Source organism: Barbus barbus (assembly GCF_936440315.1).
Source record: "Barbus barbus genome assembly, chromosome: 18".
Lineage (NCBI taxonomy): Eukaryota > Metazoa > Chordata > Actinopteri > Cypriniformes > Cyprinidae > Barbus > Barbus barbus.
Genome location: NC_136746.1, coordinates 3,080,517 through 3,108,030, shown reverse-complemented (window position 1 = coordinate 3,108,030; position 27,514 = coordinate 3,080,517). Strand labels below are relative to the sequence as shown.

The following is a 27,514-nucleotide window of genomic DNA, read 5'->3' as shown; positions in this document are numbered from 1 at the left end:
CTGTCAAAACAAAGGTTAGTCATGCCGTTGGAGAAAGTGTTTACACTTAACACACAATAACCACCATATATAACCAGCATTGGGTTGGCAGTGGCAGAATAACTTTATCTCACCTGATCGGCTGAGGAAGCTGCATCTGCACACTGTTGAGAGAGCTCGCTGTAGGCCTGATGAAGAGATTTCAGCTGTTCTTGTGCTTCTTGCTTTTCTTCTTCAGTCATTCTGGTGAAAGAAAACATTTCACACAATCAGTTCACAAGACATGTAAGTACATGCAAATAAACAATGCTATTAGAGCCGCCATTCATTCTCAGTGAATGCTTTCCCTTCCTTTGACATAACATACTTGTCACTGTGTTTGGTTAGCATCAGCTGGGTAGTTCTCAATGCTTCTCCAATTTGTTCCTTCTTTGTCACCATCTCCTCCAGTGACATCTATTATAAAACATAGGAAGTCAATAAAGCTTTACAAGCACTGTGTTTAGTAAATCACAATTAGGTTGAGATGACTCTTCGTTTTGCACTTCGAAAACCACTTCATAAAACATCTACTGTAGTAGGCCATTTAACCATTTGAACTCAGATAAATGTTTGCTAAACAACCATTAGCCATACAGTTTGTAGAAAATGTGGGCATATGATACTTTTGAACATCTGAAAAAAAATTCCATGATCTGATCTTATATATTTTTGGAATCCAAAGGTCCAAGACCGCACATAAACTAAAACAGTAAAGAAACAAAGTTAAAACAAGAAGATGTTGTAATTCCCATCTATCCATCCATCCATTTTCCAAACCTCTGTAGGGTTAGTGGGATGCTGAAGCCTATTCCAGCATCTCAGGCCACAGGTGGGAGAAAACTGTGGAAATATGGTCACTCCATCACAGAGTTCACAAACAGAAAATGTTGTGTCTCCAATTCACTTATTCTGCATGCCTTTGTGTTGTAGGAGAAAACAGAGCACCTACTCACAAGGAGAACATGCAAACTCCACACAGAAAGGCCTTCTGACTCAGCCTGGACTTTAACCAGGGACCTTCTTGCTGTGAGGTGACAGTGCTACCCACTAAACCACAGCGATACTCTAAACTATTATGTAATCATGTAGAGATAACTAATCAAGTTTGTGAGCATGTGACCTGCCTTGTACAAGTTACTGGTCCCACTGAAGCATAAAATGCTCTTAGGAACATAGTACAAATCATGCTGGATGACATGATCATCAGGTTCTTCACAAACTCATAGAGTTTGTGATATTAAAGCAATAAAAGGGGGGTACACTTAATACAGATTATACAATTCATGTATTTTTTTCTGTCATACTTTCCAGTCAAATTGTTAGGCTGATAATATGTTTGTAATGAACAGAAAATGCAAAATACAAGCATTTCCACAAGTGGCCACAGACTTTTGGATCCCAAAAGACATGTATTTTTGAAGACATGTTGCCATGTTTATATAAACATCAGGGTTGAGTTATAAAGCTTTTGTTTGGAGAAGTATATGGAAGAAGGTCTGTCATTGACATTGTAGATGGATAATTTGCTCAGACAAAACTTTCTAATTTGGGAAACAGTTTATTTTACATGGCATGTAAATCGTTCTCTGCTATGGGTCAGTCGACAGAACATTTACCACCTAAATTACTTGGCTATGACAACCAAGCAGCACTCCAAAATGAGTGGTGTGCAGGACTGTGTTTGATGAAATGTAGAGATATAACAGCATCACTAAAGCAGGGAATTCTGTAATAACCAAAGAATGCAGTGATTTAATGCCCAGTGTAATTTGCACAGTTTATCATACTGTACATGTAATGCATGCTGTAGATGTATTTGATTGATCCATGTATGTGCTTGTGGATACAATTCATTGGCTTAACATTGTTGTCCTTTGTGTAACAGTTAAACAGTAATTTATATAATCACTATTTTGTTAGATCACATATGGACCAGTTATCATGTCACTTACATGATGACTGGTCCAGATGCGATCTAACAAAATAGTGATTATTGTGATTATATAAATTACTATTTGCAATAAATGGGTAGATACTTTATGAGTAAATACTTTCTGTGAAATGCGGGTGGATAACAGAAGAAGGTAGCAACAGGTATGTGAACAACACAAAAATATGAAGAGATACAAAATAATAATCTTTATTCAGAAACATAACAATGGAAAGTGTATGTTTTGATGTGTTTGACATTAGCAAAGTTTGGAAATCAAAGCAATTCCCCAAAATGCTTGATATGTTAACAAGATGCTGGCATTAAAACAGCTACAGATTAATTAACCTGTAAATTCCAAAGCTGAAGACCTGTTGAACAAAACAATGGGGGAAAAAACAATCAGGTAGTTTGACTTGTTTACCTGGGGCTTACTAGTGCTCTCAGTGCTGGGTTTGCCATCACTTTGAGCCTTTCCATCTTTGTTCAGATTCGTATTCATACTGGACATCCAATTTAACAACTTGTTAACCTTATCGCCATGCTCTTTCTTCTCATCCTCAACAGACCTCTAAAATCATTGGGGGAAAATTGTAGGGTGGATTAGAAAACAATGTAAAACATTCATAATTATCTTAATAAATTCTACGTTTGAATACAATATACAACAAGAAATCAGCAGGTCTTAAGCTCCCAGCCATTTTATGTGGAAGCATGCTTGGCAATAAATAAAAAATGCCATTGAAAAGAAATAAATGGATCACAAGATATGAAACATTTTTAAATAATATCTTACAGTAAAAAAAAAAATCCCATATTTAAAGACTCCCATTTTCACCATTATGACTTAGATATTTTTCAGGATAAAAATATATTCTTCTATATTTAATAAAGCTCCACCACAAAGGGTAGCAAATAAACTAGCCATATCAATTACTTTTTCCGCCATTCATAAAACATTCACCAAAAATGAACTGATTTGAGATTTTAGACACTGTCCAGAACCATATCAGAAGTGCCGATAAGTCCAGAAGTATTGGAAGGATGAAGTATTGCCAGTACTATGGGGCTTTGTTGCTTCAAGAAGGACGAACCCAGTGTGGCTGTCAAAGACACTCTTTTCTAGAGCTTCCTTGAAAGACATTTTTTGCTTGGTTTTGGGGCAGGTGATACATTTCGAATGGGAGTTGTCATGTTGAAGGTGCACAGCAGTTGCTTTGTCGATCAAGCAATTCTGTATCGCATCCTCCAAAGAGACTCTCTCTTGGCTGTCTGGGTTAATGAGCCCACCAGTCGCCAGTTGAAACTCAAGACACTTCACTCCAACATCTTTTGGAAAAAGGTTCTCTTGCATCGCCTGAGCCACAGCCAAAGTCTTTCCATTCTGAGGGTGAATGATACCATAATAGGCTTGCTCATATTGCTGAAGCTGTCTAGCAAAACCTTCGTCCAAGAGTCCTCGATGTTGTGCTTCTTTAATCAGAACCCTTTCTCCAGATGCTGGATCACATATGCCTCCAGTGCAAGCCTGTGCTTCTAGCAACCTCAGTGCAGTGAGTCGGTCCACAAGGTTCTGCTGGTGTCCTTTGAAAACCGGGAGTCGTTTCTTCAAAGAAACATCCCAGAGTCCTGCAACAGGACTGTTTGGGACTTTAAAGACAACTCTTCTGGAAATCAAAAGATCAGCGACCTCAGAAATACTGAGCTGACCACACCGGTAGCTGTTGAGCTCATCCATTTGGAGAATTTTCAGACTAAGAGCATTTTCAATGTAAAGCTGCCGCCCACTCTTATGGTCTGTTAGGATGTGTAGAAGGTTCCTACTTGAGTCCATGATTGTTATCTCCTGCCATTCGCTCTCTTTTTGTGAGAGAAAGAGGTAGGTTCTCTTGTCAATGTGGCCGGCCTTATATGCATCGTAGGCTGACATTTTCACACCATTAGAAGTGTCGATGACCGATATTCTGTGTTTGCTGGATGGTGAGAGAGTGTACAGATGCTGATCACCAAAAGGAAGAAGATACACTCCACCGTTGACATCATACACACAGATTTTGAGCAGTTCACTATAGTACGCCTTCTGCCCCGTTTCTGGGAAGTGAAAATCTTTTGGGTTGCTGACTGGATCATAGAGACTTTGAAGTGTGGCTTGATTTATGAGCCCCTGCTCTAGTGCACCATCCATGGGCACCCTACATCCAATCAATGGGTGAATCAACCCTCCAGTAGCGATCTGTGTTTCTATTAATGCTTTACCTCGATGCCTGTCTAGAATTCTCTCCTCCATAGCTTGAAACACTGAAAGAATCTTCCCAGCATGAGTATAACCGCTGACTGCTTTGTAAGCTTCATTTATTTTGTCCTTGAGATCCCCAGTAATGATACCTTTCTCAAAAGCGTCTGACGGTGAGTAAGCTTCACCTGTCATAGGATCAATGATGCATCCTGTGGCAGCTTGCGCTTCCAGAAACTCAATGGCATAGGTTTTAGATATAAATCCTCCTGCTGCAGCATCTAGGAAGGACAGCTTTTTCTTGCTAGACTCCTTGTAAACACCTGAAATTGAAGATGGTTTACCAGTGAATTGAGCAAGTGACGCTTCTATCTCCTCTATAGTAATGAGGCCTGTTTGTAACTTGAGTGCAATTTCCCGAGTAATTATTTTTGTTTTTACCAACTTTTTAATACTTATCCTTCCTCTGAGACCTTGAATTTTATTGGAAGAAGACTCCATTTTTAGCCCTTTTGGTTTACTTGTTATAGGCGAGTCAGAAGCAAGATCGATGGAGGAATCAGAAGCAGTGATATTGAATGAGACAGTCTGGCTTTTACCAGACCTGCCTTTATCAGACACTGAGCTTTTTCTAAGTATAGTGTCAGTGATCTCACTCTGACTGTTGCCAGTCATCACTTGGATTGTGTGTATTTCAAAAGCATTTGCATCCTGGAGTGAAACTGAATTTTCTGGTTTCTTAGTAGCATATTCCAGTGTTCTATCGTTGATCACTTGCATTTTGCTCTGCTTTACTTTTCGTAGCTCCTCCAGCACTTTTTCTTTTTCCAGTGTAGCTACCTGCAAGCACGAGATCATTTATGCTATTAAAGCATGAAAATATGTTAAAATAAGTGTAGATGTCACTTCTGTACATTTATAATTACATTTTTAATACATATATTTTATTATATAATAAATACATCACTCTTATACATTCGTATATTAAAAATATATATATGTAAGAAATAAGGTGAAGTGTGTCATTTCTGCATCAACAGAACTGCAATCGTTTCCTTTCTGCCCTTCTGCCCCATCTTCTCATGCTTTTTGTGTATTTTTCACACAAGTGAAAACGTTCTTCATTTGGTTGATGAACAGTTTTTCAAACTCAGGTTTGCACCTGTGAAAGTCCACTTAAAAAAACATAGATTGGACTGAATGGTTCATGTGGAATCCAGTACGGTTTGTTGTTGATATGAATGCAGTTGTCCTCAGTCTCAGAAATGAACTGCTATTGATGAGCTATGATTGGTCAAATTGCTCGCCTCCAGCAGAAACGGACTTCTCTAGAACTTTTGCAGAACATTAATGGTAGATAGACCAAAGTACAAAAGTGAGGCAAGCAACACTATCTATTGTTCTGCTTTGTCCAGCATTGCCGTTCCCTAACAACAAAAAAAGAGTTGCGGCTTTGATGACAATGATTACCAGACCCACATAATTCTGACCCACAAAATACAGGTGCGAATAGAATACAGGGGGAGTAACTGAGCTCTGGTTCGGACCAAGTAATGGAACCAAGTGTGAGAGCACCCTTACTCATAGCTGTCTCTGCACATTGTTAAAACACATCAAGAAATGACACACTTCACCTTTAATGGAAGTTTTACAAAACCGTGAATGCACTTGAAGTCGTACCTCAGAGCTAATTTTCATTTTATTCAGCTCCTCCTCCTTCAAGTTCTGTTTCGTTTCTTCATACGATGCAACGATTTTTTGAGTCAGCTGAAGTTCAGTCTTTAACTTTGTCAGCTCTTCATCTTTAGCACACCGATGACTGGCTTGTCTGAGTGCGTCCAATTCTTTTAGATGCTTCTTCTCAGAACTGACTGCTACCTCAAGCTTCAGATTCTTCTCCTGTAGAGACTTCATTTCACTGATGTATGAAACAATCTGTTCCTTTAGAGATCTTGCTTCCCTTTCTGAGATGTCTAATTTTTGCTCAGTGTCTGTCAACATTTGCTTTAACTTTGATATCTCGTTTGAGCTGTCTTTGTGAATACTGTCAAGTTGAAAAATACTGGATTTTACTCTGATTTTCTCATTTTCTAACTCAGAAATCTTTGATTTTGCTTTGAGAAGTTCAAGGTCAAGTATCCCCCTCTGCCTGTCAGATTCATCCAACTGTGTGCGTACATTGCAGAGTTGCTCCTCAGACTCTTGTTTTGCTTTTGTTCCATTAGCAATTAATGCTTTCAGCTTGTCCACTTCTTGAGACAGGTGCTTGTTGTCTCTCTCAGCAGTTTCCACAGTATGCGAGCGCTCCTTTAATTTCCTCTCATGCTCCAACTTTAAGCGTGATTCTTGCAGCGAAAGCTTTTGCTCCATTTCAGCCTGCACTAGCTGCAATTGAGTCTCATAGCCTTTCTTTTGTATATCGAGCTTACCTTTGAGATCGTCAAGCATCTTTTTACAGTTGTCCAATTGTTCACCAAGCTTTTGCGACCTCAACTCAGCAGCTGCTGTTTGATTTTGCTTCTGTTTAAGCTCTTCCTGGGTTTGTCTCAACTTCTGCTTCAACTCTGATGTTTGCAGGGTTAAACTTGTGATTTTGTCTTCCGCTGCATTCTTATTCTTCTGAAAAGTGACTAGCTCTTGTTTTAAATTCAGCACAGATTTATCTGCGCTTGAGCTCAATTCTCGCATAACAGAACTTTTCCTTTGGAGTTCCGCCTCTAGCTCTTTGAGTTTGGACTGACTTAACCTGTTTTCTTCAGTCACTCGCTGTAGCTCCTCTTTTGTTCTTTTTAGAGTGGAACTAAGATCATCAAATTGACATTTTAAAACCTGTAACTTCTGGTCAGCTGTTTGCTTATCCCTCTGAAGGGATGAAATGTCTTGTTTCAGGCTTATTGTGGCCTTCTCTGAACTTCCACTGATCCTACTAATCGTCTGCTTACATTTCAAAAGCTCATTTTCAAGTTCTCGAACTTTTGACAAGTTCTTTTTACCTTCAGATGACTCCCTTTGAGATTCTCCTATGGCTTTTTTTAAAGCCATGTTCAGGTTATTTAGCTCTACTTTATGTTCCTGAACCTTCTGATTAGCCAGATTCCTCTCAGAGGTTATAGAACTCAGCTCTGCTTTGAAACTTGAAATATCTTTTTCATAGTTGGTGAGGGTCAACGTGAGAGACTTGATCTTCTGCTGTAGCTCGGTGGTCTTTTTGGCTTCTTCGTTGTAATCTTTAAGTCTGATTTGAAGCTCATGGGAGACCTGTGTTTTATTCAGAAGTTCCTCTTCAACAATTTTTACCTGAGATTTTGCACTTTCTGCCTGGGATCTGAGTATATTAATTTGCTGTTCCTTACTGTCAATCTCAATGGATGCTCTGTCAAGTTCTGCTTTGACATTTTTAATGGAACGCTCATTCTCCATGTTAATCTTCTTAAATTCTTCTACTTTCTTGGTAAGCTGTGTCCCTTGAAAGGAACTTTTCTGAAGCTCTAGTTCAAGGTTTTTGATGTTGAGTTGAGCTTCTTTCTCTGTTCTTGTCTTCAGATTGATTTCCTCTTTGGCTCTCTGCAGTTGCTCCTTTAAAACCTCTGCCTCACCTTTTAGGGTTTTAATCTTTTGGTCAGCATGTGATTTGTCCTGCTGGATTGACTCAATACTTACCTTAAAATGCCGGGTATCACTTTCCAATAACTGATTTTTTCTATTAAGTTCATTCACCTTGAATGTCATCTGCTCTACCTCAGATTGTTTGGAAGACAGCTCGTCTTCCAAGCGCCTCAACTTATGAGTGCTCTCCTGTTCCAAAGAGGTCCACTGTAAAAGTTTTCCTTGGTTGACCTTGAGCTGGTCTTTTAGGCCATCAACCTCTGTCTTCTGGAACAGCACTCTTTGCTCCAGAGCAGATTTTTCTCTTTGGAGAGAGTTGATTTGTTCTTGATACACATAGACAGACTTTTTTAGTTCAGAAATTTCTTGTCTCAACTCCTCTGATTTCTGTCTCATGTTGGACCTATCTGCATCCATTTCCACTTGTAGCTTCAAAAGCCTGTTGTTTGCTTCATCTAAGAGTTCTTTGAAACGTTGAGCTTTCTCCTCAGCCACAGTTTTGTGCACAATAATTGAGTTCAATTCAGACTTCAAGGACTTGATTTCAGTCTCAGCTCGCTTCTTGCCCATGATGAGCTCCTCCATTTTGCGTTGCAGGACTTCTGTCTCAGATTCAGAGTGGATTATTGAAGAACTGGTTTTAAAAGTTGCCAGTTGACCGCCATCTTTAGAGAAACCCAAAACGGATTCACCTTGCATAATCCTGACTTCTGACTGGTGGGCCAGATCCATTTCCATGATTCTCACTTGGCTAAGAAGCTCTGCCTCAGTGTCTTCCTTAGCCCTAAGTTCTCGCTTTAATGTACGACTGTGTTCCTCCAGGCCCTGTACGTCACTGTCCTTGCGACGTAAATGATCTTCCAGCTTCTTACGGGCTAACGTGCTGTCCTCTATGCTCTTTTTAAGATTGCGAAGGCTCTCTTCCAGGGAGACCTGTTTGGCCTCTGACTGCTGAACCTGTTGTCGAGCACGATTCAACTCTTGCTCGATGGAACCCTTGCTTTTGATCACACCTTCTAGTTCAACACGATATTTCTGGGCCTCATACTCAGCCTTTGACTTCTGTAAGGTCAAATCCTCAATGGACTTTTTCTGCATCTCAAGGTCTGCTCCCAGAATGTCCAGCTGCTGCTGCCTGTTGGACAGCGAAGCCTCAAGTTCCAGTACCTGGCGCCGAAGCCTGGCGATCTCCTCTTCGCTCGCAGATTTCTGCAGCTCCATCCTCTCAGTCCAGCTCAAGTACTCCGCACTTTCCAGTGACTTTCTCCTCTGAAATGAAAGACACAGTCATCTTCCAGCCAACCACCTGGAAGAGAAGAGGCGGTTCTTGCCCACTTACCAACGGAAGGTTTAAAAACCACCACCATATTTGCACTTTCAGCATGTTTCCAGGACATGCTTTTCCAAGAGACAAGGTCACCAGCAATGATACAAAATACAGCCTATTTTGTATCAAAACAAATGTCCAAGCATTGAGGAACATTTTGTATTGCAGGAAACACCAAAATATGTGTACATTGCATATGTGGTGTATGTCATTGTTCTAATGCGTCATTGGTGAATGAAATATGGCTAAAAGCATAGTCTTGCCAAATAGCATGCAATAGCATTTCACCTACTATACTAACACTAATTATCTCTACTGGATGAAGCATTAAAGACAGGAAAAAGTCAACAAATGTCCTACCTCATCTTCTTCTGCCCTCTTCAGTGTTTCACCTGCGAATTTCACATACTGTGTCATCAGAGTAACCAGGGCTGTGTATCGTGTACGAAGGTCCATAAACTGAGGAGGCAAAAAAACAAAAACTACTCATACAAACTCAAAAGAAGGCCAATGTAAGAACTAGGGCTGTCAACGTTAACACATTAAAGCATGTGATTAATCTAAAAATTTTAACACGTAAATTTTTTTTAACACAAATTAATCGTTTGAAACGTTTTGCCATCATTGCAGCGTGGAAGGAAATCATTGCCTGCGTCCCAATGTGCACACTATCCATCCTAAATTCTATGTGATATTAGTAATTTTCAATACTATTTAGGGCAGATAGAGTGTATAGTATGCACATTGGGACGCAGGGATTGTGTGATTATAAGGCGCCGGGCTCGACAAGAGTGAAGCGAACCCGGAGAGAGAGAGCGCGTGTATACACATATGTGATAAGGGTACAGCGAACCAGTGTTGCCAGGGTTTCCCCGCACAATTGGGCTATTTTGAAAATACAGTCGCGGGAAAAATTACAAAGCCGTGGGTTGCGGTTTTTTGGGCTACTTTTATAATGTACCGCGCCGCCCAAAGTGTATACACATGTGATCGCAAAAGGAAGTTATTACAAACACTCGATGGTGGTTTAAAGTGAGTTCTGAGTAAAAGTGTATTAATCTCATAAACTGTCTTATGCAGCATGATGCTAATGTTAGCTCTAATGCACCTACAGAACAGGTCCAATTCTTCTCCATAATGCATTTTATCATAATAGCCTACTTCATGTAAAGTCGCAAGAAAATGTTTTGTTTTTATTTTATTTTATTTGTATTTATTTTATCTGTATTTATTTAGAAATACTTTTGATAATAGTTGGGTAAATGTGTACTGGTATTGAAGCTTGGTAAACGTTTTATTGCCAGTATAAAGGCTGATAATGTCTGAATTAAAACAAAAGAATAATAAGTCTCATACCTGGCGGAGATGTGAAAGGTTATGTTTCCTTAAACTAGTTTGTCACGCATTCCTTTATTTCAACACATTTACAGGTAAATTCTAGTATTTTAAATTTGCGATTAATCGTGATTAATCACAGTCCAGGACTGTGATTAACGCGATTAAATGTTGTAATCGATTGACAGCACTAGTAAGAACATAGCCAGTTTATGAAAATCCCTTTGACTGGTTATATTTCCTTGACTGTTTCCTCTCGTACCTCTTGCTGGATGACATCAGAGGAACTCTGCATCTTCCTTCTCTTCACAGGTGACTTATGCTGAGAGTCAACCATGGCTCTATAAGTCATCAACTGCAGTTCATAGTCCTTAAAGACAAACAAACATTATGAAGTTCAATAACTTTATTTTACCATATGCTTAATTGCCATTTTATTGTTTGCTTTGGGGATGAAGTATCACTAATCGGCCACATTTCCACAAAAGTACTATATTGGTATTATGGAAAATTATGTTACTACATGAATGTAATATTCACATCCCACAGTCTACCATGGTACCATTTATCATAATATTTCAAAGTGATCATTTTGTCTTACTTTCACTCCAACTGCATAATGCTCTGAATACTTCTGGCATTCCTCAATTTTGCTTTGTTTTTGCTCAATTTCTGCGACCAAAACCTAGAAATAAATTAAATGTTAGGATTTGATGCAGATAACTTATATAAATAAATACAATTTAACTGTTTTCGTACTTTCTGCTGGTTAAGGAACTCGGCCAATGCCTTGCTGTCCTCAGGTTGATTCTCTTGGGCCTTGAGCTGCTTGGCTTCCATTTCTTTGCTCCATTCATCCAGGCTGTTGTACGTGTCTTTGTAGTACTTAAGTGATTTGCTGATGCCTTCCAGGTCCCGGAGCCTAAACACCACAAAAAAAATCAATATATCACACATTATGCAGGTAAATATATGAGAAACACGCTTATCGCTGCAACACAGCATTAGCTTGGGGCAAAAGAATCATCTTAATGACCTGTTTTCAATCTGAGAGTGGATGTTTTGCCATCGTTCTTTGAGCTGGTCGGCCTTCTCCTTGTGCCAATCCAAATCAAAGTCTCTCTCGTTGTGCGTTTTGAACATGCGCTCACTGACCACTCGTGCCTTCTGCAGCTCGTCCTCCAAGTCATGGAACACATCGCGCTTTTCATCAATTTCAGACCTCCATTGCTAAAAATTACGAACAAAAGTGTTAAGTCAAATATATTTAATGACTAAGCCATCATCGAGACTTTCAAAGTTGCAATGAGATTTTGTTACCTTAAGAGTGCTTATGACACCATTGATAGATTTGATATTAGCATTGACTGTATCCTCCTCGCACAACTTAGCTTCATAAAGCTTTACCAGAGCTTCAGCGCTCTGACTGTGTTTCACCACCAAACTCACTGTCTTCAACCTCAGTGAAAAAGATGATCACATCAAACAAGTCAGACAGAAATCATATAGCAGAGATGTGTAGCTGATGAAATATTTTAGTGCTGACCATAACAAGAATTAAAGACAAAATTTAAATTTAAAGATAAATTTACATTAGCCTGGTAATAGAAATCTAAAGTTTGGATAATGTTGGGAACATTTTGCAAGGACAACAGAGAGCAGGCATGAGATAATGTGGAGAAAAGGGAATGATTAAGAAGCGCCACAAGTCAGATTCAAACTCACAATACTTGCATGCAGCACACTTTCTAAACACTAGGTCACATCTCCAGCTAATTATTCAATAAACTCTTTCAAACACATCTTATTTGAGGACAAAGTAAAGACTCACTTCTCCAGGTAGATGCAGCACATGGAGTAGACCTGGTTTGTGCTCTGAGTGAGGATGTTGAGCTCAGAGGAAAGTGTAGGGACGGATGGAGAGGCAGCTGCTTGCCTGAGGAAAACTTCACACTTCTCTCTCAGGGTCTCCAGGTCATCCTTCAACCTATCCAGCTCTACCTTCTTCTTCTGGATGAGTATGAGAAGAGAGGCCAGGCATAAATGATTTTGCTTCGGGATCCAGATTTTACATTAAAAATGAAGTGGTGATCCAACTTGGTACCAAAAATGTTATTTTGTACTAAACTGTATTATATTATATTATATTCATTTATTCAATCAGTCTTATGAATGGGGGAGGAGGAGGAGAATATAAATGAAGCAGAAGATCAAACCTCTTGTTCGGTGATACGCAGAACACACTCCTGCAGGTCATCTCTGTCTAGAGGAGTACGGATTTTCCGGATCAGCTGTTCCTCGTGACCCTCCACCCGCATGCGGAAGTTACGCACCTCAGATATGAAGAGATTGTACACGGACTCCTCATGTTCTTCTGTTGACCACCAGAAGGCAATACATCAATGAGACTCCATGTTCAAACAATAATCTGCAGTCTGTACATTTGTTTGCCAGTTTCTGTTTCTTGGTGAAAATATAATAAAAATGTAGCTGATTGCAACACAAATAAGCCTTGATGTGCATATAATTGTAATTAGGTTTTTTGACAATTAATCTTGCAATTAATCTATTATTAGATTACAGGCGGCAGTGAAATCATGAAAATCTCACAACGAAAACAACATTTCTTTGAGGAACAATATCAACATATATTTAATGTGTACATAGTAATTAAATAATAGAATTAGGTGCATTACAAATGATCAATTATCAAACATGGAATTTAAATGCATATCCACAAACACTTGCTCTCTGATTTCTCTAATGTTGATGAGGATATCTGTGAATGGATAAAACATCATTCCTTAAAGTATTAACTTTCTAATTAATAGGCTTTGGAGAACACGTGTTATTTGAGTATGTGTGCTGTATGTCTGGTGGCCCCAGTCACTGCTAGTTTGAATATAGTTAAACGATTCTCTGTTGCCTGATATGACCACTGTCAGCAGGGACAGACTTAACCAATAGGCGAGGTAAGCAGCCGCTTAGGGCCCCGGGGAATCAGGAGGCCCCGTCTGATATTCACGAAACATACTTGGCAAATGCACCAGTATGTATTTGTGTTATGGAGAGCGTCAAATGTTCACTCACCACTCAAAACAGCACGTTTTTGTCAGGTGCGGAGTTCTGCAAGCTTGTGAATCCTCTCATTATAACAACGTATAGATAAGATGTAAATAAGAGATTCATTGTGCAGAGAGCTTATCAACGGAACGTCGTGAGATCGCGATGAACTGAAGTGAGTGACAGCTTTTAGTGATTATAGACGGAGCTCTTTTTGCACGCATTCTAAGCTGTATAATACTGTCTCAGAACAGATATATTCACCTCAGTAAAGAAATTATTGTGTTTCAAGTCTCTCTTGTGTGCTTTTCCTAGGTGCGCCAGTGTGAAATGCAAATGAACTATAAACTAAAAATGCATATAAATGCACGAATGCAATGACTGGAGATTTTTGCTTAATTAGATTACATTTTCGATTTGTTTCTCGGCAAACCCTATCGTATGCCTTAAGAAAACTTGGAATACGGAACGAGTTGCATAATTTTTATGACATTTTAATCCTTTTTGTAAAAAGATTGAATAAGTTTACAATTCATTAAATGGACAAGTGCAAACATTTTTTTATATAATGTCTTTTTTTGTGATCCGAAAAAAATAAGGTAGCTTAATATGGCTTTAGAATAGCATCAGGTTGACTAATTATTTAGGCTACTTAAGTTGTGAAGAGGTAATAGTTTTATAAAAAATAGTTCTAGCTATAATAAGAGAGAGCTAGCGAGCAAAATAAGGGTTAGGTGTAAAAGAGCATATAGTTATTGTGTTGGGTCCCCATACCTGAAATTGGCTTAGGGCCGCCAAATCACCTGAATGTCAGTGTTGGGGAAAGTTAGTAATTAATGCATTACAATATGGTGTCGACCCAAGAAAATTTAACCAATTGCATTAGTTAATTTTTATAGACTGCAATGCATTGTTATTTTTCCATTACTTTTTGTTACCTGGGCTGAGCTTGCATTTGTTTTTCAATAACAAAACACAAGTATTTTTGGTAAATGTAAAGGCCCATTCACACCAAAAGTGAAAGTGCCTCTGCACTTCACTCCCGATTTCTCTCAACAGGAGACAGGAGAGGCGTAAGTGAATAAATGGGAAAACAAAGTAACTTGCGTTACTTATTTAAAAAAGTATACTTAAAAATATATTTTGTTGTAAATTTAAAAGTAATGCCTTACTTTACACGTTACTCAAAAAAAGTAATCTGATTACATAACTCGCGTTACTTGTGTACTTGTGTCCAGTAACTTGCCTCTCTCTGCAGATTTGAGGAGTTCCTCGTAGTACTCCTTACAAGCCAGAACCTCCTTTTCCAGCTGAGCACAATCAGTCACTGTGAAAACCTCAGATTCATCGCTGTCCCTCAGGAAGTCCTCAAAGTGGGACTGCAGGCTGCTCAGCACCTGCTCGTGATCACCTGGCAATAGAGTCTTGATCTAGGGAGGGAAGTTAACATTATACTATAAGCTCCATAGGTTTTAAAACAACTTTCAGGGAATGCAAAAAGAAGATTCGTACCGAGGCTACAGTGCTTTTGCGGATGGCGTGGATGTCAGCCATCAGATAGTGCCAGGACACCACGCTCTTCATGTTAATATGAGAGTGATGCCACAGAGCCAGAGCATTCTGATACAGCTGCTCGATCCTGGTGGAGTGAGAGAAGGAAAATCAAGCATACTACTATACAACTGAAACCCTGCAGGCTCATGTTCATCTGCCTCCATTTTTGCAACACATTTCAACATCCAACCAACAACCAATGCATAGAAGCAAATACTAGCTCTATATTTTTTTTTTTTTAAATAATAAAAATAACAATAAAAAAAAAATCCCAGATTGTCTTCACCTGCTTGCCATTTCAATGGCCTCCTTGTTAGGTGGAGGTACACTAAAGCAGACTGAAGGTACCATGGCCTCATTTCCAGATGAACTGATCACTTTCCACTTTGCCCTGTGAGAATTGCTCACTAGAACGCACTCATCTTCTTTGCTAATGGTGATCTGAGGACAGAGGGGTCACAGAATGCATTATGGCAAACACTGCTGTAAATACACAGACAGCAGTTCCAGCGTGCTGAACGTACCTCTATCTGCCGGTAGTCACAGATGGCTTTGACCGGTATGGAGGTCCTGATAGGGTTCTCTGGGTTGCGGGCCTTGAGCTGAACAACAGACTTTGCCCGTCCCACTAACCCACCCACTGTGCTGCTGTATTTCAGGAGCTGTTCTTTCTCATCCTGTGAAGAAACATCAGTCTCATGCACATACATCTACACCTTAAAACATTCATGGATGAGAATCTTAAGAAACAGAACATTTTTTTTTAGTCTTTAAGTCCCCAATGCTTCGAAGCCGAATAATTGCATGAATGTATCGTGCGGTAGCAAACTAACCATGGACTCTTGAATGAGATCCTCCAGCCGATGTAAACTGCTGCTTCGGTCGCAGCTGTACTTTCTGTGGATGGCATCTTGGAGGCTCTTAAGGTAATCCAATGACTCTTTGGCATCATTCAAAAACTGTAAAGAGAGTAACAGCATACCTGTAAGTCTGGCAGGAGTCATATAAGTCTGTTCTGCTAAAAACAGCTGCGTAACTCACGTCAAAGTAGACAGCGTTCTCTTTCAGATGTTGCTCCACACAGTGACAGAGCTGCAGTATCCAGCTCCACTGAGTCTGCATGGCTGCTCTGTATGCCTGAGTAGTGCACAGATGGAAACATAGTTAGATTAAACAGCATTTTATTTTATTGTACTATTTTATCTTCCTTTCTTCCATGGAACAACAAATGAGAAGTTGGCACTGTGTATTTTAAAGATGACAAGCTTAAATGGATAAAGATTATCAGTATTAAAAAAAAAAGTTCAGAACTTCAGAAGATTTAGAAAGTAATGTATACGATGTTTGCACAACCCTACCTACTTTCCTAATACATTTATGATACATTTTCATTGTATGGAAACGAGGAAATGAACAGCTTGAACATCCTGCTAAACATCTCCATTTGTGTTTTACTTAAGAAAAAAAAGCATACAGGTTTGGAGCAATGTGAATGTATACAAATGATGATAGAATGTTTAGCTGCACTATTTCTTGAATTCTAGTTTCATGACCTTTTGTTTTATTCATGAAAATGATGGTGTTTGGAGTCTAGTGTACTGATGTTATTCCAGGCTGTACCTCGATGGTCAATCTGGCAGGATGGTTCTCCAGTAGGAGGCTCTCTGCCTTCTCCTGCACTGACTTGATCACCTTCTCCTTGTCATCCAGTTCTCTCATGAGATCCTGTGGAAAGACAAGGGAATATGAAGACGCTCCTGGCACAGATATCTAGCTATATCCTTTCTATAACCTGAACCTCAACATGCAAAGGCAAGTGAAGGCAATGCAAGACTCTTGTGATGAACACAAAATCTTGATCATGACGGATGTTGACGGTGCCATTACCGCTCTAATAGAAGAGGATGTGTTAACCGCAGGCACGGATTAAGTTCATTTCTAGTGTATTCACTATAATTTCAGTATGGGTGGATATTCATATTGCTAGAATGAAGTCTTAAAGCAAAACATTATTTATCACAGCTAATCCATCTGATGACCAACTAGAGCCGAGTGATGAAAAATCCATCTCAATATTTCTCACAGATTTGGCCATATATAATGGCAAGGCAAGGCAAGTTTATTTATATAGCACATTTCATACACAAAGTGCTTTACATAAACGGAATTAAAAATAAACATAAAATAATCAAAATAGATGCATAAGAAATAATACAAATGTTTAAAATAATGCCTTAAATAAATAATCACCACATATTAAAATCACTGGGTTATCTCAAAAAAAGAAAAACAATCAATATAAGACAAACATTAATAAATCACTAGCTCTTTTAGACTGAGCACAACACTGGTTTGATGTGGCTGAAAGGACTTACTGCATGATAATCCCTCTTCCTTGAAATGTTACTGTTTCGCTCACTCCAGTCGAAAGCCACTTCCTCTTCCTCCTTCTCATTGAGCCAGATCAGCTCCTGAGTGGCACGGGACACAAAATCATACAGACTGTCCAGGTGTTTCTGCCGCTCACTGGAGCATTTCTGAAAACACAAGAGAACACGAAACTGAGACGCACAGTTCTTGCTGAATGTGAGGTTTAAAAGCAGATCTTTACAAAGCTCCTTTACCAGCAGCCTCCCGTACTGGCTTTCTAACTTATTCAGCTTCTCAGAGTAACTCTGCTTCAATGGCTGGGTCATCTGAATCTGTGGGAGTGACACGGGAAAGTCAGACATGTTTGTGTTTATATTTCTAAGACAATTATTTGTTGGAATACATGTCATTTTAAAGGAACAGATTACCCAAACCCAATTTTGAGTTTTGATTGTTCACAGATTTTCAGCAAATTTAGCCTCGAATTTAGGATTTTTAAATTGTGTATGAACAAAACTGTATTTAACACTCTAAACATATTCTGGGTTTATAAGTATATTTTTTATTTATTTAAAAATATGAAATGATGTGTATTACCTCACTCATTTTGGCTTCTTTAATGCTTATCTGGAATTCTTCGATGGCTTTGTGAAAATCTTTATGATTCCCTAAATTTGATTCAACACTTGGCAGATCAGATCCCCATTCTGCTTGATCAAGCTGAACCTTTCAGAGACAAAACGATCAGGGAAAAAACCTGCATCACTCACTCATTTTTAATAATTAAAATAATGTAGAAAACAAGATTGTTTGTTCAAAATGTAAAACATGAATACAAATGAACAAAAGTAGTTAAGAATGAATTTTGCAGTGCACTAGAAGCATGAAAGATTACAAGAATCTGAAGTCTTAAACATACCTGCATTTCCTCAAGCCAGTTAAGCAGATCCTGCACAAACTTCATATTAACCTCATCCTCGGTCAAGTTCGGATCCAGGAATGAGGATTTGAGCATGGGCTTGCGGATCTGCGTGTGTTTGAGCTGCTGAAGGGCCCCGGGCTCCATGCCTCCTCCTCCTCCTCTGCCGCTGAGGTAAGTCTGGACCGAGGCAGGCTGCATGCTGGGTGTCATGGCCGGGCTCATCGCAGGGCTGCCGCCCGCTGTGACCAGGCCTCCGTGAGTGAGCGCAGGAGACAGTCCGGCACTGAAGTTTGGGGGAAAGTTTGAGTTCAAACTCTGCGTGATGCCAGAGATCATCATCTTGGTCTGTTCTGAGGTCAGCGTGCGTCCTTTGCTGTAGACGGTTGAACACTCTGTTCTCAAAGCCAGCAGATCGTCACGGAGCTTAGATACCCTGAGGACCACAGAGATCGAGGAGATTTTAGCATTCAAATACAGTGAAGGTAAACTATTTCTATTGCTCATTTTGAGAATGCCTCCATTATTAAAGAGAAAAAAAATCATTAAGTTCAGTCAATGACTTTCTGACCTCTGAACGAGCTGATCAGCCAAGTAGAATTTCCCGTCCAGTAAAAGCTGAATATCCACCACTTGCTGCCTCAATAAATTCTCACACTCCAGAAGGTAACCAGCAATTTCTGCTTCATTCTGAAACTGGATTCCTGATTCCAACCGTTTCGCATCCTAGAGGATATATTCATTTTCACTTTTATTTTCAGTGTAATAAAAAGACATTTGCAGCTTCAAAACTTTTTTTTTTATAATAATATATATAAAATATATATATAATTTTTTTTTAAGTATACTGTATTGTTTTCCAGTAAAATATATAAACATCCATTTATATATGTGTGTGTGTGTGTGTGTGTGTGTGAGTGTGTGTGTGTGTGTGTGTGTGTGTGTGTGTGTCTATGTATGTATGTATACATCCTTAAGTAATAATTATTTAACAAAATTGTGTAAACCTGTGTAAACCTCACTCAATTTTGTTTGTTAAAGCAAATGTGTGTGTGTGTGTGTGTGTGTGTGTGTATAATATATAATATATATATATATATATATGCACATTCTCTGAAAAGGCCTTTACATGGTATGAAGTTTTACTTATCAAATAAATAACATTTCTGATAATCAAAATGAAATCTGATAATTGCTGGAAATTAAGACAAAATATTGGTAAGGAACTCACCGACTGCAGAGCTGTCCGAGCTAATGCTAATTTGTCCTCTCCGGCTACACAGTCTCGCTGAACTCTGTTTGCAATCTGCTGCAGCATTTCAAGTCTATGAAAACAAAAGACAGGTACCAATCAAACATCAGGACACGTTTTGTACAGAATTTTGCAGAGGAAAGCACAACCTCCCTGAAGCGTGTTTGGCTCCCTCACCTGGGTCCATACACAGAGTAGTTATTGAGATAAAGCGGTGTGCTGGACAGAGGCTCGAGTGCTCCGGAGAGCAGGTTTTCAGCCGAGCCCAGGCTGGTCAGTGTGCTGTCACTCACTGATGAGGTGCTACTGCAGTACACCAGGTTGCTGTTCATCATAACAGACTAACGTTTACCACCCCTCCATCAGCAGCAGAGAGCCCAGCGGCCATCTACGGTCCCGGACCCGTGCACACAGCCCTTCTGACTGCACCTGCTTCCAGCTGCTGCTATTTATAGGCTCGCAGAAAAGCCAGCCCACAGCAGCACCAGCCCCAGGTAAAACACTGAGCGTTGCTTTTCATGTGAGACAGATGATCCAGCACAGGTTCAGACAGTTAGGCTGAGAGACGGGTGTGTGTTACACCACACAACACATTCCTCTCCCTCCTTAACAGCCATTTCACCATTTCACAGCATTGATGGTAGTGCTGTTAGTATATGTGACCCTGGAGCACAAAAGCAGTCATCAGTAGCACAGGTATATTTGTAGCAATAGCCAACAATACATTGCATGGGTCAAAATGATTGATTTTCCTTTTATGCCAAAACTAATTTCAAAATCATTAAGTAAAGATCATGTTCTATGAAGATATTTAAAAAATTTCCAACCGTAAATATCAAAACTTAATTTTTGATTAGTAATATGCATTGCTAAGAACTTAATTTGAACAACTTTAAAGGAGATTTTCTCAATATTTAGATTTTTTTGCACCCTCAGATTCCAGATTTTCAAATAGTTGTATCCTAATATTGTCCGATCCTAACAAACCATACATCAATGGAAATTATTTTTATTATATTTATTCAGCTTTCAGGAGGTGTATAAATCTTAATTTTAAAAATGTTACCCTTATAACTGGTTTTGAGGTCCAGGGTCACATATAATCATATGTACATAAAACTGCTAATAAATATAAAAAGCATGAGTGATTTCCATATATTTCCAGGTAATTTCCAACACCATGTTTTTACCTAAACATTATGAGTAACAACTGTGAACTGCACAGGTGTGACAGTCATTTCTGTGCAGGAAAAAAAACGCTCTCCTGGCAACATAACAAAAATATGATATATCAGTCTTTTTCAATATATATCTTTGACATATATTTGAAATGCATGTAAGGGTGATTTTAACCCTAAATAATTACCTACATACATTTTTACTAAGACACCGAAAGAGAAATGTGTGAACAAGCATCAAACAGAACTCATGAACATAATGGCCCCAATGCATGAAACATAACTAATTTCAGTGCAAATTGTCATTTCAATACATTATTTCACAATTTACATAAGAATGGATTTATAAATGATTGACACAATAGTTGAGTCCAATGACTGTTTTTATATTTACAGAACACTCTCTCATCTCCAACTGATCCGATAGCAGATATATTGAGCAGATATCCTGCCACCAAACTCGCACCATTTGTTGCGCCCCATCGGTTGCTATATTGAATTGGTTGGGATGCTCAAACAAACAAAGCAGTGTTTTGACAGCAGTGCAGTGTTTACACTTTTCAGGAGAACGGCATATAGCAAGCTGCTCCATAGAGTAAGCTATCAATAGCATTCATGTTCATCTCAATGACAGTTGCTTGGCTGGTGCAGGGCTGACCAGATTTAAGCTAATTTCACGCTTTCAAGAAGCCTCCATAAATAAGAACCTCTTTTAAGAACTCTGCATAGAAATATTGGTATTATAAATATTGCTTGAGAATTTTTTTTGGGCTCTATACACCACCACAATGGATTTCAAATGAAACGAACAAGATGTGCTTTAACTGCAGACTGTCAGCTTTAATTTGAGGGTATTTACATCCAAATCAGGTGAACGGTGTAGGAATTACAACAGTTTGCATATGTGCCTCCCACTTGTTAAGGGACCAAAAGTAATGGGACAGAATAATAATCATAAATCAAACTTTCACTTTTTAATACTTGGTTGCAAATCCTTTGTAGTCAATTACAGCCTGAAGTCTGGAACGCATAGACATCACCAGACGCTGGGTTTCATCCCTGGTGATGCTCTGCCAGGCCTCTACTGCAACCGTCTTCAGTTCCTGCTTGTTCTTGGGGCATTTTCCCTTCAGTTTTGTCTTCAGCAAGTGAAATGCATGCTCAATCGGATTCAGGTCAGGTGATTGACTTGGCCATTGCATAACAGTCCACTTCTTTCCCTTCAAAAACTCTTTGGTTGCTTTTGCAGTATGCTTTGGGTCATTGTCCATCTGCACTGTGAAGTGCCGTCCAGTGAGTTCTGAAGCATTTGGCTGAATATGAGCAGATAATATTGCCGGAAACACTTCGGAATTCATCCTGCTGCTTTTGTCAGCAGTCACATCATCAATAAATACAAGAGAACCAGTTCCACTGGCAGCCATACATGCCCACGCCATGACACTACCACCACCATGCTTCACTGATGAGGTGGTATGCTTAGGATCATGAGCAGTTCCTTTCCTTCTCCATACTCTTCTCTTCCCATCACTCTGGTACAAGTTGATCTTGGTCTCATCTGTCCATAGGATGTTGTTCCAGAACTGTGAAGGCTTTTTTAGATGTCGTTTGGCAAACTCTAATCTGGCCTTCCTGTTTTTGAGGCTCACCAATGGTTTACATCTTGTGGTGAACCCTCTGTATTCACTCTGTTGAAGTCTTCTCTTGATTGTTGACTTTGACAGACATACACCTACCTCCTGGAGAGTGTTCTTGATCTGGCCAACTGTTGTGAAGGGTGTTTTCTTCACCAGGGAAAGAATTCTTCGGTCATCCACCACAGTTGTTTTCTGTGGTCTTCCGGGTCTTTTGGTGTTGCTGAGCTCACCGGTGCGTTCCTTCTTTTTAAGAATGTTCCAAACAGTTGTTTTGGCCACGCCTAATGTTTTTGCTATCTCTCTGATGGGTTTGTTTTGTTTTTTCAGCCTAACGATGGCTTGCTTCACTGATAGTGACAGCTCTTTGGATCTCATCTTGACAGTTGACAGCAACAGATTCCAAATGCAAATAGCACACTTGAAATGAACTCTGGACCTTTTATCTGCTCATTGTAATTGGGATAATGAGGGAATAACACACACCTGGCCATGGAACAGCTGAGAAGCCAATTGTCCCATTACTTTTGGTCCCTTAACAAGTGGGAGGCACATATGCAAACTGTTGTAATTCCTACACCGTTCACCTGATTTGGATGTAAATACCCTCAAATTAAAGCTGACAGTCTGCAGTTAAAGCACATCTTGGTCGTTTCATTTGAAATCCATTGTGGTGGTGTATAGAGCCAAAAAATGTATAATGGTGTCGATGTCCCAATATTTATGGACCTGACTGTATGTGACACTGGATCACAAAAACAGTCATAAGGGTCCATTTTTTTTTTAAATTGAGATTTATACATCATCTGTAAGTTGAATAAATAAGCTTTCCATTAATGTATGGTTTGTTAGGATAGGACAATATTTGGCCGAGATACCTCTGGAATCTGAGGTTGCAAAAAAAAAAAATCTAAATACTGAGGAAATCGCCCTTAAAGTTGTCCAAATAAAGTCCTTAGCAATTCAGTTTTGATATATTTACGGCAGGAAATTGACAAAATATCTTCATGGAACATGATCTTAAAAGAAAGAAAAATCGATAATTTTGACCCATAGAATGATTTGTTGGCTACTGCTACAAATATACCCCAATGACTTAAGACTGCTTTTGTGCTCCAGGATCACATATAATGTGTCACTGTACATTTGGCTGAGATATGCAGAAGTACTTTAGTGGACATTTTTAAGTGAAAACACTTTTAATCAAATCACTGCCATGGACACTTTGAACTTCTTCACATATAAGTAGGGCTGGGGGGCGATTTGACCGAAAATAAAAAGCTTGATTAATTGAACACTGTACCTCGATTACGATTATTTTAATTAAATTATTTTTTTTACAATTTATTTTATTCTTTTTTTGCCCTCATAGCTCATTAAAGGGTTGTAGTGTAAAAATACTTCACAATTAAATTTGGGGTATTTTATTTCTAATGAAAGAGTGCATTTCTTGTCTTTGTGATTTGAAAATAATTGAATGATACAAACTATGTATGGTTATTTGTTGAATATTTCAAACAATTCAAATCAAAGCTTGCTTGAAATGAAGACATCTTTTGAGAAAAGTCACATTTTAGTTTTACTGTAAAATGCAAGTTTCCTAAAAAAAAAAGAAAATAACTTTCATTTTTTGCAAATAATATAGATGAATATTGCCATGTCAAAGTAGACAATAACCAGCATCTCTTGCAAAATACAAAATACATTTTAAATATTGGCATGCAAAAAGCTGAAAATAACTTGTATCTCTTGCAAATTAATATTATTAAAAAAAATACAATGTGAAAAGTAGAAAATAATAGCTTGCATCTCCTGAAAAACAAATGTTTTAAATAATGAATGTATGCAAATAGAACACTGCTGATTAAGAGAAAAAGCATGGCACAATCTGATTGATCTTGTCCTGTCACTCTATATGCATATACTCTAGGTTCTTACTGGCTGTTCACACAGAACACGTATTTGTGTCTAAAACTGCGAGACGCAGCGCTCAGGAATGCTACTGTAAACAAACGCTTGCCCCACCTCCGGGGTCTTCTGATTGGTCCACTGTTTTGGAACAGACATGGATGAACGGCGCTGCGTGTATCTTTTAAATCACAACATGCAAGCGCAACGGTTACGTGTCCGTATAACGCGGTAGTATGTTTTTAATGGGAAAGTACTGATAGGATTAAAAAAAACAACTAAGCAACATGGGAAAATGACATTCGTTAGAGGTTCTGAATTTCGGTTTCGATCTCTTTTTGATTAATCGTCCAGCCCTACATAAAAGATATAAAAAAATCACTTTAAAATCAGTTCAACCTCACAAGAGTTGAGTTAACCCTTATAAATATTCTAGTTCTAAAAACCTCAAAATTAAAAATGTTGTATTGTTGCTAGTTTGACATGATACCAAAAATATATATATATAAAATGTAAATGTCAAAAATGTCAAGTGAATTCCTCAATGGAATGCATGTAATCCACACCCATATTCTTTCATTAAGAAATAGCGATGGAGAGATAGCGTGTGTAAATCATCTTATCATACCTATCCACTTCAGGCCTCAGGCTCTTCTCTCTCTCCAGCATGGCCACGATCAGCTTGCCCCATTCCTTCTCCACGTCATTAGGATGGTAACCTTGAGGGAGCTGGATGCGACCGAACTCTATCCACACCTAGCTCCCAACATACAACAGAGTTTAAGACACCCCTACATGTGTCACGTACATCTAAAAAGTATTTATAAAAAAAATTAAAAATAAAATGAAACGAAAGACAAACCTCTAGCATTTTGTAGAGATGCTTGATTTTGGCCTTTTCATTTTCTTTTGGTGGTATTTCATTCTCTTTAAACTGTAGATACTGCGTATAAAGTGCCTGTAAAGTTAAAAAGGGTTAGTTCTGACAAAAAAAAAGATTTCTATCCATCAGACCACATAGCCAGTCGAGTTATGAGCGCAGAACACCTGTACTCTGTGCTTCTGCTCAATGAGAAAGATAGAGCTGCTCTTCAGGTCTTTAAAGAGGCTTTAATAGTTTTTACGAGTGGGACGCTACCTATTTGCCATGGAAATCCTCTGAGCCAGTACCGCTAATCTGCCTCAGGCTGCCATAGACTAAGCCATGCTTAATGTTCACGATTATCAGAAAAGTCTCAGCACCTGCTGATCGCTGAAAAAGCGCATCTGTAAATGTCTGATATTTGACAAGTCATTACTTAAGATATATCTGCCCTTTCATAAATCAAAATGAAAAACTGGTCCAGGAATAGTTCACTTCAAAACTCCCTTCATGTCTCTCCAAACCTGCAAATTGTGCAAGCTACTGTCTGGGCCATTTCGCTTACTTCCAAATAATAAAAAAAAGAACATTAAGTTTTGCATAAATATATGGTCTGGTTTAAGGATTTCTTTTTTATGTAAAAAAAAATTGTATGTTCACATACAATTTACATTATTTACATAACTGCATGAAAAAAAATCAACTAGCTATTCCGGAAACCCACCAAGTAATATGTACTTACATTCTTAACAGCAATATGAAAGTGTGAGGCATCTCTCACCTTAAGCTCCACAGGATTGCTGGGGAAATTTCTGTCTGACATAACAGTCATATTGTGTTTGATCCACTGGCTGAGGTACTTCACCATGTTCTGGTATTCAACCCATTTAATGTCCACATCCTGTTTCAGGAACATCAACTTTTGGTTAAGATCTACATATTTCATGTAAGAAAAATGTAAACACAGGCATGATTCCAACAATATAGGATAAATCTATAGGACTTCTTGATTTATAGGTCACTTCTTGGCTTTCTAAAAGTATTTCTTTAATATCTTATTCATTTGTTCATTTATTCAAGAATTGCAAGCATGTTGGATTCAAGGTCAATATGTCTTAAATGGAAACCAGCATACACACTTAATACTCTTCCTCAAGCAGAATTATGTTCTGGGAATGACCCCAAAGATTCAACAGATTCCTTAGGAGTTTCCAACTTTCCTGCATAACAAGCCTCCAACTCTTCCAAGAAACATGGAATGCTTATGTAATGTGAAAATGTAGACACACTGTTTATTTGCCATAGACCAAGCAACCGAGCTAAAACCTGACTACAGCAAGCCAGGTAGCTAATATCATCCTTGAGATGCTTATGTGCTATCAGCCTGAGTATCCTCAGAGAACAGTTATGGATGAAATCAGCATATTTTTTGTGTTTCAGTCACAGACAGGTGAAAGAGACTAGACATGCTTTACTAGAGCTTACATTTAACACAGATCCCTTTAAGTGATTTGTATTTGCACTGTTTTCAGTGCAACACTTGTGAGAAAGAAGTGTGCTTAATTGTATTACATATACATTTGTATAGTACTTGCAGATAATATAATACTAATCTAATAAAAAGCCACTTGAGTGAACTTAAAGAGAGCACAATTTCATGTCTTAAGTACAATTTCAGAAAGTGCACTTTGTTTTTTTGACCTCAAAATGTCAAATTGAGGTTTAAAGTACATTGATTTTTTTGTTGTGTTAAAGTACTTACATTTGCACTGATGCCCTCCATACCATCTGGTACTTTCGGGAAGACGTCGTATAACGTTGATACGTAAGTAATAACAGACTTCTCATCGGGAGATGACACGTCCACATCTGCTCGAATGGACAAGCATTTGGTTAGTTAGAATGCAAAATTATAAAACATTGAACAGTTTTGCAACAAATAATAATTCCTGTAACCTAAAAATCCATTACAGACAGTTTACAGTTTTATTAAGTGTTGAATTCACTGTTTAGTCTGCTGAGGATAGTGTTGGGCATTGGCCATTCGATACTATTCTTAGATCCCAGTGTTGTTTTACAAATGACCATGAAATAATGTGAAACTGCCAGGTGAAATATCTGACATTCACGCAGCTCTGGTGACTCACTGTACAGAGGAACCAGTTGTGCTGCACCACAAAACAACACGTCAAAGCTGAATCAATGACCGGTCACTTCAGACATTTAGGAGAGCTGTGTTAACTAGCAGCTCATTCTCATTCTGAGACAACAATTGCATCCCAAGAGTCTCGCACATCACCAAAAGAAAAAAAAATACTCTAT

The 27,514-nt window shown here is 38.7% G+C and overlaps 1 protein-coding gene across 1 annotated transcript in view; it reads right to left on the bottom strand.

Annotated features, from left to right (window-relative positions):
* LOC306883957 (dystonin-like) overlaps positions 1–27,514 on the bottom strand; it is a 174,814-nt gene that overhangs the window by 71,408 nt on the left and 75,892 nt on the right. The window contains exons 11-38 of the mRNA XM_079439506.1: positions 26,955–27,061; positions 25,974–26,093; positions 25,193–25,288; positions 24,959–25,086; positions 19,590–19,683; positions 18,930–19,084; positions 18,359–18,794; positions 18,037–18,165; positions 17,694–17,771; positions 17,445–17,606; positions 16,690–16,794; positions 16,111–16,206; positions 15,903–16,028; positions 15,594–15,746; positions 15,356–15,510; positions 15,028–15,154; positions 14,762–14,945; positions 12,669–12,826; positions 12,284–12,462; positions 11,773–11,911; positions 11,489–11,682; positions 11,212–11,374; positions 11,054–11,137; positions 10,715–10,822; positions 9,478–9,576; positions 2,376–2,522; positions 347–435; positions 114–222 (exon numbers count right to left, since the gene is read on the bottom strand). Of these exons, the coding sequence (XP_079295632.1) occupies positions 114–222; positions 347–435; positions 2,376–2,522; positions 9,478–9,576; positions 10,715–10,822; positions 11,054–11,137; positions 11,212–11,374; positions 11,489–11,682; positions 11,773–11,911; positions 12,284–12,462; positions 12,669–12,826; positions 14,762–14,945; positions 15,028–15,154; positions 15,356–15,510; positions 15,594–15,746; positions 15,903–16,028; positions 16,111–16,206; positions 16,690–16,794; positions 17,445–17,606; positions 17,694–17,771; positions 18,037–18,165; positions 18,359–18,794; positions 18,930–19,084; positions 19,590–19,683; positions 24,959–25,086; positions 25,193–25,288; positions 25,974–26,093; positions 26,955–27,061 (3,920 nt within the window). The remainder of the gene's footprint in view (positions 1–113; positions 223–346; positions 436–2,375; positions 2,523–9,477; positions 9,577–10,714; positions 10,823–11,053; positions 11,138–11,211; positions 11,375–11,488; positions 11,683–11,772; positions 11,912–12,283; positions 12,463–12,668; positions 12,827–14,761; positions 14,946–15,027; positions 15,155–15,355; positions 15,511–15,593; positions 15,747–15,902; positions 16,029–16,110; positions 16,207–16,689; positions 16,795–17,444; positions 17,607–17,693; positions 17,772–18,036; positions 18,166–18,358; positions 18,795–18,929; positions 19,085–19,589; positions 19,684–24,958; positions 25,087–25,192; positions 25,289–25,973; positions 26,094–26,954; positions 27,062–27,514) is intronic.